Source organism: Grammomys surdaster, unplaced genomic scaffold, assembly GCF_004785775.1.
Source record: "Grammomys surdaster isolate TR1022 unplaced genomic scaffold, NIH_TR_1.0 278, whole genome shotgun sequence".
Classification (NCBI taxonomy): domain Eukaryota; kingdom Metazoa; phylum Chordata; class Mammalia; order Rodentia; family Muridae; genus Grammomys; species Grammomys surdaster.
This window is the reverse complement of record NW_021604719.1, coordinates 15,356,989-15,374,841: the sequence shown is the minus strand read 5'-3', so window position 1 is coordinate 15,374,841 and position 17,853 is coordinate 15,356,989. Positions and strand designations below refer to the sequence as shown.

The 17,853-nt window shown below is 38.6% G+C and overlaps 1 protein-coding gene across 1 annotated transcript in view; it reads right to left on the bottom strand.

Annotated features, from left to right (window-relative positions):
• Positions 1-17,853, bottom strand: part of Adamts19 (ADAM metallopeptidase with thrombospondin type 1 motif 19) — a 186,374-nt gene that overhangs the window by 139,424 nt on the left and 29,097 nt on the right. Inside the window, exon 3 of the mRNA XM_028777164.1 lies at positions 7,276-7,441. Coding sequence (XP_028632997.1) covers positions 7,276-7,441 — 166 coding nt within the window. The remainder of the gene's footprint in view (positions 1-7,275; positions 7,442-17,853) is intronic.

Sequence of the window (17,853 nt, the reverse complement as noted above, 5' to 3'; positions counted from 1 at the left end):
CTGCTTCTATTTCTTTTGGGGTTATGGGACTGTTTAGATGGTTTATCTGGTCCTGATTTAACATTGGAAACTAGTATTTGTCTAGAAAATTGTCCATTTCATCCAAATTTTCCAATTTTGTTGAATATAGGCTTTTGTAGTAGAATCTGATGATTTTTTTAATTTCCTCGGTTTCTGTTGTTATGTCACCCTTTTCAGTTCTGATTTTATTAATTTGGATACTGTCTCTCTGCCCTCTGATTAGTCTAGCTAAGGGTTGATCTATCCTGTTGATTTTCTCAAAGAACCAGCTCCTGGTTTTATTGATTCTTTGGATAGTTCTTTTTGTTTCTATTTGGTTGATTTCAGCCCTGAGTTTGATTATTGCCTGCCATCTACTCCTCTTGGGTGTATTAGCTTCTTTTTGTTCTAGGTCTTTCAGGTGCTCTGTCAAGCTGCTAGTGTATGCTCCCTCCAGGTTCTTTTTGTAGGCACTTAGAGCTATGAATTTTCCTCTTAGCACTGCTTTCATTGTATCCCATAGATTTTGGTATGATGTGTCATCATTTTCATTAAATTCTAAAAAGTTTTTAATTTCTTTCTTTATTTCTTCCCTTACCAGATTATCAAGGAGTAGGGTGTGCTGGCCTCCAAACTTATACTACTCAGACCTTTGAAGGGCCACTAACAAGAACATCAAACAGCTAGAGATTGACATCACTAATCTGAAGAAATCCCTCCCTCGTTTCGCTGTTTGAAGAGACCTCCTAAAATCGCAAATATCCTTATTGGACTTGATTTACTTTATTACAATAGAAAAGGCTGTGTACAGCTCTTGACTGTGTACAGCCCTAAAAGAAGAAGGTTGCCTTTACATAGACAAGACAAGGAGGGTTAAAGAGAGCATGAAATAGCTCAGTGAAGGCCCTAAGAAAAATCAGAGAGAAAGAGACAGATGAATGCTGGTACAAGAATTGGTATTCAGCCTCTACAAGGTTGTCAACCCTATTTCCTCCCATCTTGGGACCATTATTTGGGTTCCTTTTGCCTTTTTCTGCTGGTCCCTGGCTCTCAAATAGGCAGACTGACTCTGTGATACAACAGATAAATAATTTGGTAGCAAAACCTACTCAGGTACATTATCATAAGTTAGCTATGGAGGACCAGGAGACTCAAGATGAGGTTGTTACTTTATACAGGGTGTTCCCAAAACCCATCTCCACCCAACCTAAAAGAGGGGACTTCTGCCCCTAGACCAAGCAGAGAGGGCCACCCAGAACCCCTTCTGACAGGCAATCTGAATTCTTGCTTAAGCTTCGAGGCTATGCACTGCAAGGGAATATAAATAAAAGATAAAAATATCTATCTGGATTTCCTGAGGGACAAGCCTGGGTGCATAGGAGTTGATGTCAAAAGTATCCCCTCTCCAGGAAAAAGACATCGGGACGGGTATGGCACTCATGCCTCACTGGACAATGACAGAGAGACTGGAGCCATTACAAGGTCCCCTTCAAATACTGGAGGTCAGGCCTAAAATCAGCCATAGGCCTAAAATCAGCAATAGGCCTGACATACATGTATACTAACACCAAGTCTTGGGCCTCTGTGGAAAAACATTGAAACAGATGGTTATCAGCTATTGTAAACAGGAAGCTTTTGTGGAAATTTACAAGCCTGAGTAGTCATAGACCTTGTAAATAGGTAGCCTTGGCAGACAAGACCAACTTAGATAAGGACAAGCGAGTCAGAGTCAGAGTCATAGTGACTTGTCCCCTGAACCTTCACCCAGCCGATACCCGGTTCTGAAGATATCTGTATTCTCCCTGAACACCCACACTCCAGTGTCATTCCCTTCCCCACATCCTGCCTTTCTGTGTTTATAACCCCTGTGTGAATGAATTAAGATTTGAAAAAAAATAAATTTAAAAAAATGTTCTTACAGAGGCCTCTCAAAAACCATGCTAAATTGTAAAAAGGAAGCCAATTATAAGAAAACAGGTAGGTTGAGGCTGTTTGACTGGCAAGTCCTGGAGATAGAAATCAGGACATTGGTCATAGGGTGGGAGTGTACCCAATTGAGATGTATGAGTGGTACAAGTATTTCCTGTATCAATTCAGTGGTTGCTCATATGCAGCATCATATAAGCTCCTGTATCCATGTGCTGCTACAGTGACGTTTTAGATCTAACAGCTGCATTGAGGTACCACTGACAAGCCAAAATGTATACAGATACTGTCATGTACCATGTAATAAATTTTAATAAGTATCAGTGGCCCTATAACCATCTCTGCAAACCATAGTTTAAGTCAGTTATCACTTCCTTCACAAGGAAAGCAAAACTCGAAACTGATGTTGTCTCCTTCACACAATGTGTGCTCCTTGTTGACCAACATTTTTTATATTTCTTCACCACAATTTGTGGACTCTCTGGAAATGTGAAGAAAACCTTTTGGTTGGACTGACAGTGTTCCCCGGATGTCTAACCTTGCTGGGGTTCAGGAGTGTGCTCTCATCTCTACCATTCATCATACTGCTTTATAGGAAACTTTTTTTCACTCACATGAGGTGTTTCGATTGCAGCTTGATTGGCTCCATCTTACTAACCACCTATTCTACCTCTAACATTTGCCAGGTTCAGGACTCATTTACATCTTGGATCACTTGACCCCCAGGTCTCCTCTATTATTACTTTCTAGACACTGAGTCAGTCCTGAGATCTAAGAGGAAACAGATGCCAAGACAGCAGCTACTGAGCTCTCTGCCTTCAGCTATCTGCACCGTTACTCTTTCGTTTTCCTTGTAATAAGAAAAATTTAAATACCTATCTAACAAAACAAGTTTTATCCAAATATTATATAAAATCAGTTGACGAAATTAACGCAAGTATTATGAAAACAGGAACAAAGGCTCTTTGTGTTCTGGAAGTGAACATACAACATCCAAGAAAGCAACGCAAAGTGGCAAGAAAGAAAGCGGGTGCATGAAAGAGAATCTGTTGATAAGATTCAATTTTACGCAATCAGAACAGTTCTCGAAATGAATTCCAAAGCTCCAGGAATCAAAGCTCCAAAGGAAGGAAGGTCAGGAATAGAAATTGAGTTCAATAATGTTTTCCGGTCTAGGACACTTAAAAAAATTAACTGTGTGGTTTTTCCAACTGTGGTATAAATTATACCTATATAGACTTCAATCTACCATACAGCAAGCATTAGCTGATTTATGAAGTGACTTATTTTGCCAGAGTCAATTCCTAATAAATGTGTCATGAGAAGCTGTGTATCTTCTCATATTTTACCACTATTGCCCTGAATGGAAATGACAAACTTCATGTTCTGTGCAGCATTCATTCACTACAGTCATGAAACGTGGAAACAGACAGTAATTAAGTGACACTGCATCTGTTTGAACAGCCACATTTTCATTGGCTTGAGGTTACCCTTTCATTGTTTTTAGGGAGGGTGTATAGCAAAGACAATTGTATTTAGGTATCCATTCAGATACCCGCAACACCATCAGTCCTATCTCTTGGCTGGTTTGTGACTGTCCAACCAGAAGCATTGCTTAGCCTAATATTCAACTATGTGACAATTCAGCTAAATGTTCAAGGGCAGAATATGAGGAGAACTGGTATTTATGATCCTTAGATCATCCTTCTTTCTCTCACTCCCATCCCAGTGAGCTAGAGTCCAGGCAAACTGTAGTGAGCTCAGGTACACATTATAGGGGATAACACTGGGGTAAGGCATGTGAGGTAGTAAAGGGGCCAGAAAATATGAGGACAGTGGATGATGTCTCAGATCAGACTTACTATCTTTCTCTGGCTCTCTGAAAACTTCTGAACTATACCATGTTAGAGATACACACACTATCTCATTCAAACCACTATAACTTACTATGGCAACTTAGAGCTTCCCTTGAATTCTAAGGGCATGGTATCTTCCAGCCCTCAAAAGAGTGCCTCTTGTGAGGTGAAGTATTCATTACAAACTCTCATATCTATGACTTGTTATGCGTTCTTGGTTGTGTGTACCCATCACCACACAAAGAGCTCCAAAAGAGGACAGAGTGTTTCCTTCACATAAAACCCACAAAAATTTAAGAATTACCAGTCTATACAGAGAACTGCTCTTGTGGCCTACAGGTAGCCCCATGAGAAATTTTACTAAAATACTAAAAGTGAGCCTGGCCAGATGATTAGTCAATTCAACTTTTAACAAGTTATCTTTGCATTGAACGGAGAATTCCAGCTTGTCCTAAGACAACAGATTTTCATGTAACATTTTAAAACATTATAACTGTTGAGTCAACAGAGCAGCTAGACCATTCCTCTCCTCTACTCATAGCCCAGGGGTCACTCTCTCTTTCCATCGGTACTGGTTCCTTCACTGTGTGCTATGGTTCTAGCTTTGACTCTCCTTTCAAAAGAGACATCCTTATTACTGACTTATGCAAGCTACCAAAGACTAATAGTCTAACCAATAGTCTAACCCAGCTATGACATCTATGATCCACAAAAATGACCAGCCCGGCAAGACATTCTCAAGGGTACAATTGTGACATTTATTTCTTAAGGCTAACCTACAGCTGTCTACTTGAACATAAGGAACACTCGATAGGACAGAATCCATTCCTAATACTATAATCCAAGCCAACTACTGATTACTGGTGAGCCAAAGAATCTTGAGGAGATTGCCACTTTCCAAAACCAGTATACTTCCTAACCATACTCTAATCATCTTTATGACCACAGATAAGTGGAGTTTTCACCTTTTATCAAAGAAGCTCCTTTTTACATCAGATGACAGAAAGCCACAACTGGTTAAAATGCAGAGCTCAACTGACTGTGTAATACCCAGCCATAATTGATACATCTACAACACAGCCCCTATACCTATGACTGGGGGTACATTACAAACCAAGTGAAAAAGAAAGGTTGTTAGAGCCAGAGAATCATGATGCAAGCTATAAGGTAGTATATCTGTGTGTGTGTCTGTGTGCGTGTGTGTGTATGTATATGTACATATATATGTATATATGTATATATAATATGCACACTATGTATGTGTGTGTATGTTTAGATGAATATGTATTTGTATATTATGGAAGCTTTAGCTATTAATTAAACCTCAATAATACAAAATATCAAATAAGACCTGCATAATGGCAATACCAGTTGACATGACAGCATGGATGAGAAAAGTGTCTCACAAAGTCTTACCCCTAGATGAAGAGATATATGCAATTGATGGCCCCCAAAAGAGTAAATCAGTATTCTCCATGGATAAATCCACTGACTCAATTCCAATGGTCTGTCTTAACACATTTACATATGAGCAACACTAAATGTACTCAGCATGTTCTATTTATATCTGCATAGTGTGTGTGTGTGTATGTGTGTGTGTGTATGTGTGTGTGTGCGTGCATGCGTGCACATGTGCCCATATGTTTATGCAAAAATAATAAAGAAGAAAAAGTTGTGAAGTTTAGGTGGGGATATGGAAAGAGTGGAAAGGGGAAAGAAACACATAGAAATTATGTGAATAGAATAAAATTCTATTTTGTAAGAATATTGTAACATTATCCAAACCTAAGTCATGTTATTGTGTTAATGTGTAGACTTGAAGTACAAAGTAAAATGTAGAAATGAATACTGTACATAGAAAGAAAATAAATATATTTCATATGTAGCTAATTTCAAAATACTTTCCAAACACAGAGCTCCCCAGTATAGGTAAGCCCAACCAGTCATCTGATTGCTGACAGCTTTCTGTCCTTGCATGCAAACGCTTTATCCAAATAGGTCAATATATTATGCATATTATATGTACTATGTAATGAATATCAGGAACATTGTGAAGAATGTTTGCCAAATATGAATCATGCGTTTATGCTTTATTAACCTATTAAAATCAAGGACGCTCTAGACTCTGTGCCTCAGTGAACAATGGCACACAAAGCCTGCACTGTGTCCTTCGTTAACATGAGCAATTAGAGGCTGGAGCTCATCAGGATGCAGAAGTTAATGGGTGCAGATGCTCGGGATTACTTATACAGACTAACTCAAACTTCTTCAACAGACTAACTGCTATTGTTTCTAGCTTCAAATACTAAACGTGTTCTTCTTTTGTTCATAATGCTACAACTTCTGTTCTGCTCTGCACTCCTTTTGAAGTAACAGGCCCTAAAATAGGGACGAGGCTTAGGCTTATGTAACATGATCTTCTTTGACACACTGAATCAGATATCAACAATCTCACCAAACCACCGAAGAACTTTTCATATATGATACGAATTCTCACAAAACAAACCGCCTACACAATGTATTTCATATTTTCTCCTAAATCTGAACGATCACCCTAGAGAGCTGTGGTCTCTGCAAACATTACTTACTCTCACACTTCATAAACCTAGCTTCAAATACCACAGTCAATCTTAGAAGTTATATCCTCTCCATTAACTCCATTAACACTTAAATTCCAACCTATGAGTCTAATTTTAAAGCCATTACATCGAAAATCCTTCTTAAACTCATATCTTCTCACATTATAGTAAAAAACATTTCTCGACTTACGGACTACTTACTGAAATGTCCACATTAAATGTTTAGGAGATCTGTCTTAGGGGACAATTTTATTCTGACGTTGGCTGTGATACCATTCAGTGCTCTTTCTATCCTTGAAAATATGACAGATTTCTGCCTAGAGGTCACAGGAAAATAAACAAACAAACAAACAAATAAAACCACACTTTTATACCTGTGATGTCACAGATTAAACATGATGTGGCACTGATGGCTGGAATATTTATGAGTTCTAAAAGGTCCTATATTAAAAGTATACATTTTTTTATCTTCCTTCCTAGTCTGCTGCTCATCTTCCAAGATGGTATTTAAATGAGTTAAAAAGAAAACAGGATCCTTCTACTCAGAGTAAGGCAAAATCTGTGTAGTTCTCCCAGAGGTGGATTAATAAGGCTTGGACCTCATAGTATTTACTCAGAAGTCTGGATCTCTGTCAGTCAGTTCTACTGTGCAATGCAAAACACCCCATGAGAAAGACTTCCCAGATCAAGAATATAGCAAAGTAGATCCTATGCTGAAAAACGCCAACAACTAAAACTCATATCTCTAATTGTTATTATGCAAATTGGATTCTGGTTTAATAGTAAATAAATTAAGAGACAGAGGAGAGAGTGAGTGCACATCGGGAGAGGTGGGTATGGAAAGGCAGAGACAATGTCTCAAAGAATTCACTTCATAATACACATTGAGTTAAATCTTCTCAGGAAGAAATTACCTGAAATGACACCACAGGGATGGCGGTGAACAGCTGAGTTCTCTGTGACTTTTTCCTCTGTGGACCTTTTCTGCCTGTATAAACGGTGTGGGTGACCTATGATGGCCATTGTATCATTGAATGGCTCTATGAATATGAAGTCTTCATTGAGTTGTATAAAGCCCATCTGGAACACATAACACACATACACACACACGCACAAAAAAAAAGATATGTAAGAAATACCATCGAGAAATTGCTTTTCAGATTCCACACCCACACTCTGTTTTCTTTAACAAATGTGCACACGGACTCCTTGCAAAGCTATTTTTGAAGCCCCACTAGGAAGCCAGCCACCTTCTCACAGTATGACTTCATCTTGATGCACTTACTGCACTAGCATAAACTCCGTTTAGTCAAGTCTGAGCCCGTGTGGGTGGGAGGCAGGACGCCAGCAACAGATGCACAGTAAAAATTCCGGAATGTTAAAGACTGACTTTGAGAGACCCATGGGGTCGCTAACATGAACAACGTGTCCAGCGACAGCCGGCAGCTTTTAATTGCAGGCACAACACGGTCCAACTTCTTGACAACCTCAACTTAGTGAAGTAATCCATGTAAAACTCTGAGGCAAATGACAAGGCACAGCATTGAAATTAACACAGAAAAATTACATAGAAACTAACACAAAACACTTTAGAAACTTTTCAGAATGAATCAGAACATTAGCAAGTTAGCTTCGAGCACATAGAATTTTAGATTTATCTCACTGGGCTGGTAAATGGAAACACTGTAAAACATAGTCGGGACCAATACAAATGATCAGGTTGTATTTTTGTTATATGTGGAGGCTAGCCCTCAGCACATGATGTGTTCCCTTCTTGAAATATAAACTGCATTATGACTAGAAAAATACTCCACACAGAACTGTCAGAAGTTGGTCATTCAACATTTATTATTTAAGTCTATAACCCCACCTATAAATAACATAATATTTAACAATGTTAACACTTTAGCAGGCAATTTTTATAGAAATAACTTTCCTAAAATATGAATTATTTAACCCAATTCTTTTTTGTATAATGTTTTTAATTCAGCTTCATATAGCCACATGAAATGGATGGCTCATTTTAATTTGGTGCACTTATATAGGTACCATAATAATTTCTTCAGAAAGAATAATCTTTCCAAACAGGAGATTAGTAAGAACTACATTTGCTCTGAAAACAAACTGTATTTTCCTTAGAAGACCATGGGACATTTTTTAAAATACTACATATGTGTTGTCTTAAAATATTCATGGCTTTTTTCCTAGTAGATAGCAAAAGATCAACTACATATAAATTAGTTAACAAACTACTTAATTCAGAACTAAGGGTCTATATCTACTTTCTCCATTTTTGCAGCTAATTACTTCAAATGTAATTTTCGCTTCATTATTAGAGGGCATTAATAGAACATCAAATGTTCTATTAAGAAACATGAAGTGATAAGTATATACTACTTCATTTTATTCTTTATCAAATTCCCACTGCAAGATACTCCAGAATAAATAAAAGTCCTAACCAGGTTTGAGTTATTCAAACAATTAATAAAATTCTGAAAAATTATTATACAATCCCACCACCTCTCTCTGTCCTTTCTTCTCAATCCAGATTTACCACCCCAAAAAAACACTAAGAATAATTTTTTTATATATAATAAGTCTTTAGAATGGTATGGGTGTATATAAAAAATACATTTCCACATACACACATATACACACACGTCTCTTCATTTGAATTTTAAAGTAATTACATGGACTGTTAAAAATTTTCCCTTCCTTTGAGGATAAAAAGAGAGTACAACATAGAAACACACAAGTTAATACACATTAAAGATATAAGTCAGCCGGGCATTGGTGGGGCACACCTTTAATCCTAGCACTTGGGAGGCAGAGGCAGGCGGATTTTTGAGTTCAAGGCCAGCCTGGTCTACAGAGTGAGTTCCAGGACAACCAGGGCTACACAGAGAAACCCTGTCTCAGAAAGAAAAAAAAAGATATAAGTCATCTGTACAAAATGAGACTCGGTGGTGCTGAATTAGAAATTGACGTGCATGATGAAGTGGGGAAGCGCTGTCCTTGGGTCATAGGTTCATATCGCATCCGTACTCACTCACGCTTTCCAGCCTGCAATGGCACTGCAACCGATGGGTGAGTCATGATGTTACACATCTCATGCGAATGTGCCAAGTTCACTTAAATTCTGAGTTCATAATCTAAGACACTCTCCACAGACTCTAAGCTGCTAAATTTGTAACAGTGAGCCCTAAAAAACTAAACTACATGTAGTATCAATCTAAGAATAGATTCTACAATTTAATTTTGGAGTGCAATGACTTATTACTAGCAATGGGGGTTGTAAGAACGTTACTGTGAATTCACATACACGGAGAGAGAGAGAGAGAGAGAGAGAGAGAGAGAGAGAGAGAGAGAGAGAGAGAGAGAGAGAAAGAGAGAGAAAGAGAGAGAAAGAGAGAGAAAGAGAGAGAAATAGGAGTATTTGAAAACACAGTGAATGTCCTTATCCTGGGGTCTGCTTCTGATTAAATACTCTATACCTGCTCCCTGTTGGTTTTACTCCAGTAATTATGACACATGTACTGAATATAAGTACTCAAACATTACATTCCACATTCCTCTGTCAGCACACTAAGTATAGCTTGAAATGTATATTTTTTTTCTGTTACATTTTGTTTGGCTAAGGATTAGAAACTATAATATAGACTCCCTGGGGCATTAAAACTTTATCTAAAAACATTTTTTTTAAAAAAAACCAAAATGGCCACTTTAAAAAAGGAAAAGTGTTAGAATAATTATAAGGGTGACTCATTCATTCAGTGCACACCTACAGTCTAAGCACTGTGTGCCAGACCTAGCTCCCTCTGAGGCACAGTTAGCACCAAATGTCAGACTGGGGACATTCCACGAGAGACCAGAAACCCATGCCATGACACACAAGTGTTGCAGCTTTGGTCCGTATCCTTCAAGATGCCAGCTTAGATTAAACCTCAGGTTTTCTGTGTCCTCAGAGAGAGGTTTTTATTATTATTTTTCTCTACTAGCAAAATATATTGCTTTATCTATGCTGTGGCTTTACAAGCTGTGAAAAACTACAAGCCCCTATTAACCTCTCTGTACAGTGTCCCAGTGTTCAGCAGACTTTGCTTTAGTGCTAGCATAGAAGAAAATGAACATGCATGTGAAATAGCAGCACAGTGTGCCGCTGTGGGGCCATCACTTCTGTCCTTTCCAAAATTACTTTGAAATACTGAATGATACTATCAGATAATGAATTTAAGGCTTAACGTGGTTCCTATCTTTATTTCTGTTATAATGTACACTTACTGTTGATTATTTGATTTCGTGATTTACAAATTTCAGGGAAATGAGGCTATTGCTCAATAAAATGCTTGCCACAGAAGTGCTGGTGGTGGCTGGCTTTGAACAGCAGAACTTACTTTAAAAAACTCTAGACAGATGTGTCCCTGAGGAGGCAGAGAAAAGCAGAATCTTAGAGGGCTCACTGCCCCCACAGCCCTGTCCAACTGGCCAGTTACAAACCATTGAGAACCCCTACTTAAAAAGTAAATAGTAGGGGCTAGACATATTGCTTGGGGATAAACTTCTTGGTCGATAAGCATGAGTTATCTGAGACTGGATTCTTCAGGATCTATGTAAAAAGCTGCAGTTGTAGCTCTTGCCTACACAACTCTAGAGAAAAACTTAGCATTGGGTAGGATGTCATAGGATGGGATAGACTGGCCAGTTTGCCTTGTTGAATCTGTGAGCCACAGATTCAGACTCCATCACAGAAAACCAGGGAGAAAGCAATAGAGGTAGATACCTAGTTTCGAACTGTGGCCTATACACACCTATTTTGAAATACACACACACACACAGAGGCACATGCATATGCATATATCTACCTACACCCACATACATGTATACAACGTGGATGGCCTTGAGGTTGTCTTCTGGCCTCTGCATACATGTATACATGTATACACACCTCTACACACATACCCACACATACATATATATATATAGCACACACAAAATTAAAAAAACATTTTTCAAAAGAATTTCAGGTTTTTTCAATTTAACATTACTTATGTGAAAATCAGCTGTTATTTCTTTCTTGCTGGTACCTCTGTGTCTTATGCTCAGGTCTTGTTTTGTAAGCTGTTACCTATATGGGTCTCCATTCAGGTATACCCAAACAGCTCCCAGCAACCCATGGGCCCATTCTAATTACATCAGAACATTAATCTGGCCAATGGTCATTGCTATTTAAACATTTCTGCTTCCATGAATCAAGTGCAACTCTTCCATTTGTTCAAGTGAATTTGAAGCTCCTTAAGAGATTAACAGATGTTAAGCATATCATGGAGACCTCACTAAAAACTTACACAGCCCAGAAGCAGTGTGACACTGTCTGCTTCCCCTGGGTGACTAAACTCCTTGCCACTTCTCTCCTAGCTACACACTACTCCCACTCTTTCATGAATCTGCCTCTTTCTTCCGTGAATCCTCCTCACACTTTTCTCTAATTTCTAGGTAAAGTTTCAGTGACGCTGTTGAATTTGTTGAGACTTTATAGCAAACACGGAGTAGTTACATATTCAGTGGTAAGTATTATGGGTATGTGAGAGTGTGTCATTAAAATGTGCTCTAGCAATTTCATCCCTGAGTATGAAAGAAATGAAATGAGTCAAGGCGAAATGTGCACTCCCATGCTCATTGGAGTATTGTTTGTATCTGTCAGTCTAAGTGTGCATCCGAGGAGGAAGGAATAAAGGCAACTTGGTATGTATGCGATAAATATGAATCAGCCTCAAAAAGAAGAAAATTTAATTTGTAGCAAGTTAGATGAATCAGGGGGAGATTGTATTAAGTAAAACAATAGGACAGAATATAAATATTATAAACACTAAGTAATTTGCTTGATATAGTCTTTCTTAATCTATTACATAAAATAATTATATATACATATATACATACATATGTATATATGAATTTAAAGAGTTGGGGATGATGAGATAAAGTCATTATAATTTCAGGATATACAAAGGGTCTTGAAGAGCAGAGGGTTTGGATAATAATGAACTGAGGCTGTTGCTCTTGGGGTGAAGTAGAGGGCGATGATGGATAGGCTACAGATTGCAGGCAACAAGTCAAAAAGATGCCTGATTGAATGAGAAATGGCGAAATTCATTCCAAAATTTACACACACATGAAAGTGTGTGTGTTTGTGTGTGCGCGCGTGCACGTGAGTGAACAATATAAGGAAAATGTTCTGGTAGCAAAAGACTGCCTTCTGTTTGATTGTTTTACACTAATCTGTCTACTGACGAAAGATGAGGTAAAAAAGCAAGATAATGTAAGAAACACAAGTGTAAAGGATTTAGCATCAGTATGTAAAAGCATCTCAGACAAACATCTGGTGGTCTGTGTAATCTGAACTTGTGCTGTTTGGCTTTATTTACTTATTTTTGTAAGTGGTATTATATGTAAGTAAATAAGTTAAACATTGTAACATTTTAAGAAATATCTGCCAATTTTATGAATGGTATGTATGACAACTTAAAACACATGATACAATAAATTTCTCAGCAACAATTGATTTCCACGGAGCACTTTTGTTAATTTTTGCAGAGCTCTTAAAATTGACAAACATGGATAGATCCAAAAGGAATTTTGGATAAATTTTTAAATTGATGTTAGTACTTAAAAGTGAAACAAAAACTGATCTCAGTGAATTAGATAACAGCTTTAGACTACTAGAAGAATGTATTACCAAAATTTAAAGTTATTTTCTTGGTGTAAGGTCAGTAGTCACCAACAATTTAAGTATATCCCACATTATTAAAACCAGCCTAGCATTAATTTCATAACTATTAAATGAACAAAACAAGACAACAAACCATGAGCCATGCAGTCACAGATTTGTGTGGTGTAAATATTCCTCCCATGGCAAATTTTAAACTATCAATGTGATATAATTGAATCTGATATAATTGAATATGAAAAGAAACTAATAGACTATTATACATCATTTCCATCATCTAAGATACAAGATCCGTGCCTCATAAACTCATATAATCACAAAAAATATTTAGAAATGTTACATATATGCATATTTAGAAGTGTAATTATTTAGTGAGTTTAGAAATTTAATTGTTTTATTAAATATATTTATTCCCTTTATATCCTGATTGCAGCGCCCTCCCTTCTCTCCCCCCCCCCCAGTTTTACCTTCACACTCCACCCCCATCACTACTCCCTTCTCCTCAGAGCGGGGGGGAATCTCCTCATGGTTACTACCACCACCCTGGCACATGAAACTGAAGGACTAAATGTATCCTCTTCCACTGAATCCAGACAAAGCAGCCCAGGTAGGGAAAGGGATCCAAAAGCAGGCAACAGAGTCAGAGGCAGCCCCCTGCTCCAACTGTTAGGGAACCAACATGAAGACCAAGCTGCACATCTGCTACATACATGTAGAAGGCCAAGGTCCAGGCATGCTCTACGGTTGGTGGTTCAGTGTGATCCCCTATGGGCCCAGGTTAGTTGACTCTGTAGGTCTTGAGGTGTCCTTGACCCCTCTGGCTCCCTCAATCCTTCCCCCCACTCTTTTACAAGACTCCCTGAGCTCTGCCAAATGTTTGGCTATGGGTCTCTGCATTTGCCTCCATCAACTGCTGGATGAAGCCTCTCAGGAGACAGTTAAGCTAGGCTCTTGGTTGGATGTTCCTGAGGCTGGTAGGCCTCCTTGGGAAGACAGGTCGAGCTATGGTCCAGACTATGGCACTCAGAGGAGAGGTGAGTGTGCAGCTCACTTCTGATGGCTGTCAAAGTAATATATCTTAAAATGTGAGTACAAAATGTGGCTTAACAAGAATTGTAGTCTCAAGTTTACTTTTATGTTTTAATTAAACAAAATGGTCTTTTGCTATAATTAAAATCTGAAGTGATTCTTTTCAGGTAATTGTGTATTCCTAGTCCATATGTAAATCTGTATAGAAGTACATTTCTGACCCACACATAGTTATGCTATTTCCCTACCACAAGAAAATGATCTTTCTGACTTGATCACTTCAGCATCTCCCTTATAGACTCAGAGAATAAACTCAAGTGTTAATGCAGATACACAGCGTAAAGCTAGAAGCTGTTGTGTATGAGGAATTGCCTGTCTCCTTCATTCTGTTTTTACTACTCGGACCTCACATCATCATAATGAACAAATTTTATCTGTGTGAATAAACATTACACTGAAGTGTTTTCAGATAACAATTAGTGCACCATTACATGTTGACATATGCCAGATATCACATTCTTCCCAGGACATCTCTGGCTCTGTGCACTGCTATTATTTCTTCAAAATCAAGAAGACTCTGACATTTCCTCAAGCATCCACTGCCTTCCTTGGCCTTTCAGCACCTCACATTTTCTGTTACTGTACTGTCTAATATAGTTATTGTCCTGTTTTACTCTGAGTTGCCTGAGGGTATCTGAGAAGAAGGACCGTGGGACAATGTGTAGCCTCCTGCCTTCAATGAGAAGGCCCACTCCAATATCAGAACTCAGAAAAATCTGCTCTTAACCCCATGTGTTACCCTCCTCTGGACTAAAAAGAGAACATACTGAGTCGCTGTTCTGTGTTCATGCACCTATTACTTCATCTAGGGAAAATCCAGATTTCATTTCTTCCACTGGGCTTTTCCAGTGCCGCCTTCCTTATATGTCCAAGTAATATCTCGAGGAAAGTTTTCAAGCAACCAGGCTATAAAAGTCATTCTGTTTTCTTTCACAGCCAAGAAGTTTCAAAGAGAATCATAAAAGTATAATAATAGAGAGACACTCAGAGATCAGCTGGGAATTACCAACGGCTTAAAAAAAAAAAAGAAATCAAAGAACACAGCACCTTGGAAATGTTGCACGGGTTGCTTAGAATTCACATAGCCAGGACCAGCATCTAAAGCTCCAAATTTCCAAAATAAATTTCAGTTTTAAAACATCATTCTAAATTTACACTCTGAATGAAAAAATTATTTTACTGACTATTCTATCTTCACTCAAACTTCCAAGGTCAACACCACCTCTGTAATTTGTGACCCAGGAATCGTTCGTGCCAAGGATAGCCAGAATTTCCCAATACACCGAACTGCTCAGTTACACTTCCTGTTGTCTCAGTCCTTTTAATTTTGTTTTTTGTATGAACTTCATACATAAACGCTCTATCTATACATCCCTCATTCCCACATCCCCAATTCCTCCCATTGCTCACCCTCCCCTCCCCAAGCTCCTGCTCTTCTCTTTATTGTTGTTTCAAGTCAATCTATATGAGCACATGTGGGTACAATCTTGGGATTCTGTTCAGCAATGCACATAGTGCATATGTCCAGGATAGACCACTTGGGGTCAGACAACTCACATAGGCACTTACCCCTCAAGAAAATGGATTGGCCCTGTCCCAGCAGCCATTGACCATGTGTAGCTCTTCATCTAGGCATGGCAAGCTTCTTTTTGTAACAGATGGAGCTACAGACAGAGATAACTAACAGGGAGGTCAAAATTCAAAGTGATGTGTTCAACCCCCAAATAAGACATCTGAAATGCAACCCTCACACCTAGGGCCAAGATAAAGTCACAAAAGGGGAGAACAGATTTTAAGAGGCAAAGGCTCAGGATCCATGCAGTTAGACTGTGTCTCCTGAACACTGAAGGGAAGGGGTTTATATGAAACCTCATTATGACTGCATGAGCAACATTAGCACAGTGATAATGCCAGTTGATGTACCAGGTATGTGTTAAACAGGCCTTGGTCCTCGTTCCAAAGCTAATCTTTGATCAGTACATGTTCTCTGACTTTATAACTCACTGCTTAGATAAGCTCTCATAGAGAGACCATTCCAACGCTCCACCCCAGTAATCTTGTTTCCTGTTAAATCTGCTTTCTTCGTCTTTCATTTCCATGATCTCACTTTGTGAATCATCCTTCTCTCTGAACTGAACTAATACTTCTTGAAGTGCATACTTCTTCTCATGGTTCCATCTACTTTCTCTTTACCCCTTGTTCCAGTTCCTTTCTGTTGCTGTGATCAAATACTGGCCAAAACCAACCAAGAGAAGAAAGGGGTTTGTTTGTCTTACAGGTCCCTATCACACTGAGGGAACTAACACAGGAATTCAACCTGGAAAGGAATCTGGAGGCAAAAACTGAAGCAGAGACCATGCTTTCTTTTACATCCCATGACCAACTGCCAAAGGGTAGTACCACCCACAATGCACTGGGCTCTCCTGCAACAATCATTAATTAATTAAACAAACAAACAAACAGCCACACAGATATGCCCAATAGCCAGTATGATAAAGGTAACTCTTCAATTAACATTCCTTCTTCTCAAATGACCCACTGACAAAATACCTCATCAGCACATGCATGCTAAAACTATATGCAGTCACTTACGTTGTTTCTTTTTTAACTTATTTTTTAAACACTCACAAGAAGAGAGAATTTTTATGTGGCAAGTACTTTATATGTATTACTCACTTAATCTGCTCACTGATCTTGGAACACACTTGATAAGTTACTAGTTTTATAGTTGCAAAAAGTAAGTTTCCAAAAGATTTACTGCATCCTAGGATTACAAACCAGCACGTGGTGACGACAGGATTCAAACAAAAGACTGCCTGGCCCTGAGTGCACATTGCCTTTGGGAGGCTGTGTGCAGAAAGCTAAGCTTGCCATGTGATTGTTATTTCAAATAGTCCTCATCTTTAAAAACTTCTGCACTAAGGATTTGGAGGTCAGGCACAGCACCTCACAGATGGTAGACATCCAAACTGTGCTATCAACAGCAAGACCAGGCCTTACCCCTCACAATACAGAAACGAAACACACTTTGCTGAGGGCTCTGAACTTTATCTTGAGTGGTTTTGTGTGGACTCCTTTGCTGCCAAAGGCACACTGTGGCTATCCAAGAGAACTTAGGGTTTCATCACCAGACTTGTCAGTCATAGGTGCCCAATAATGTCCCCATGGCTGATTTGGGATGATGTTTTAAGCTTTCAGTTTGTCTTTAAGTCTCCGTTCTGGTCATTTTGTTTAAGTCTTCTGAACATAACAATAGAAATTATAAATAGCTGAACATTTTATGCAGCTAAAGAAAGAAAGTAACTGTCCCCAAATCCAACATATGGAATGTTATATGTGAGTCTGAGTACAGACTTGTTTCTAGTCAATTAACATACATACATACATACTTTTAGATGTAAATACACGTGCATCATGGGACATGATGTATGTTTAGACAAATTCATACAGCTTTGGCTCTTCCTCTACTTCCATTTTCACATTTAAGGACTTTTGGAATAGCATTAACCAACCTTTGGTGTGGTTTTAAAACGATAAATAGTCACTTATCTCCCCCAATGCATGTCAGTTTCATTAGCTACTCAGTCACTCAACCCTTTGCTCAGTAAAACCTTCTTAGTACCAGCCTTGCACAGGCAGAGGTCAGGTTCAGTCCACTATGAAGAAGGCTTCCAAAGCT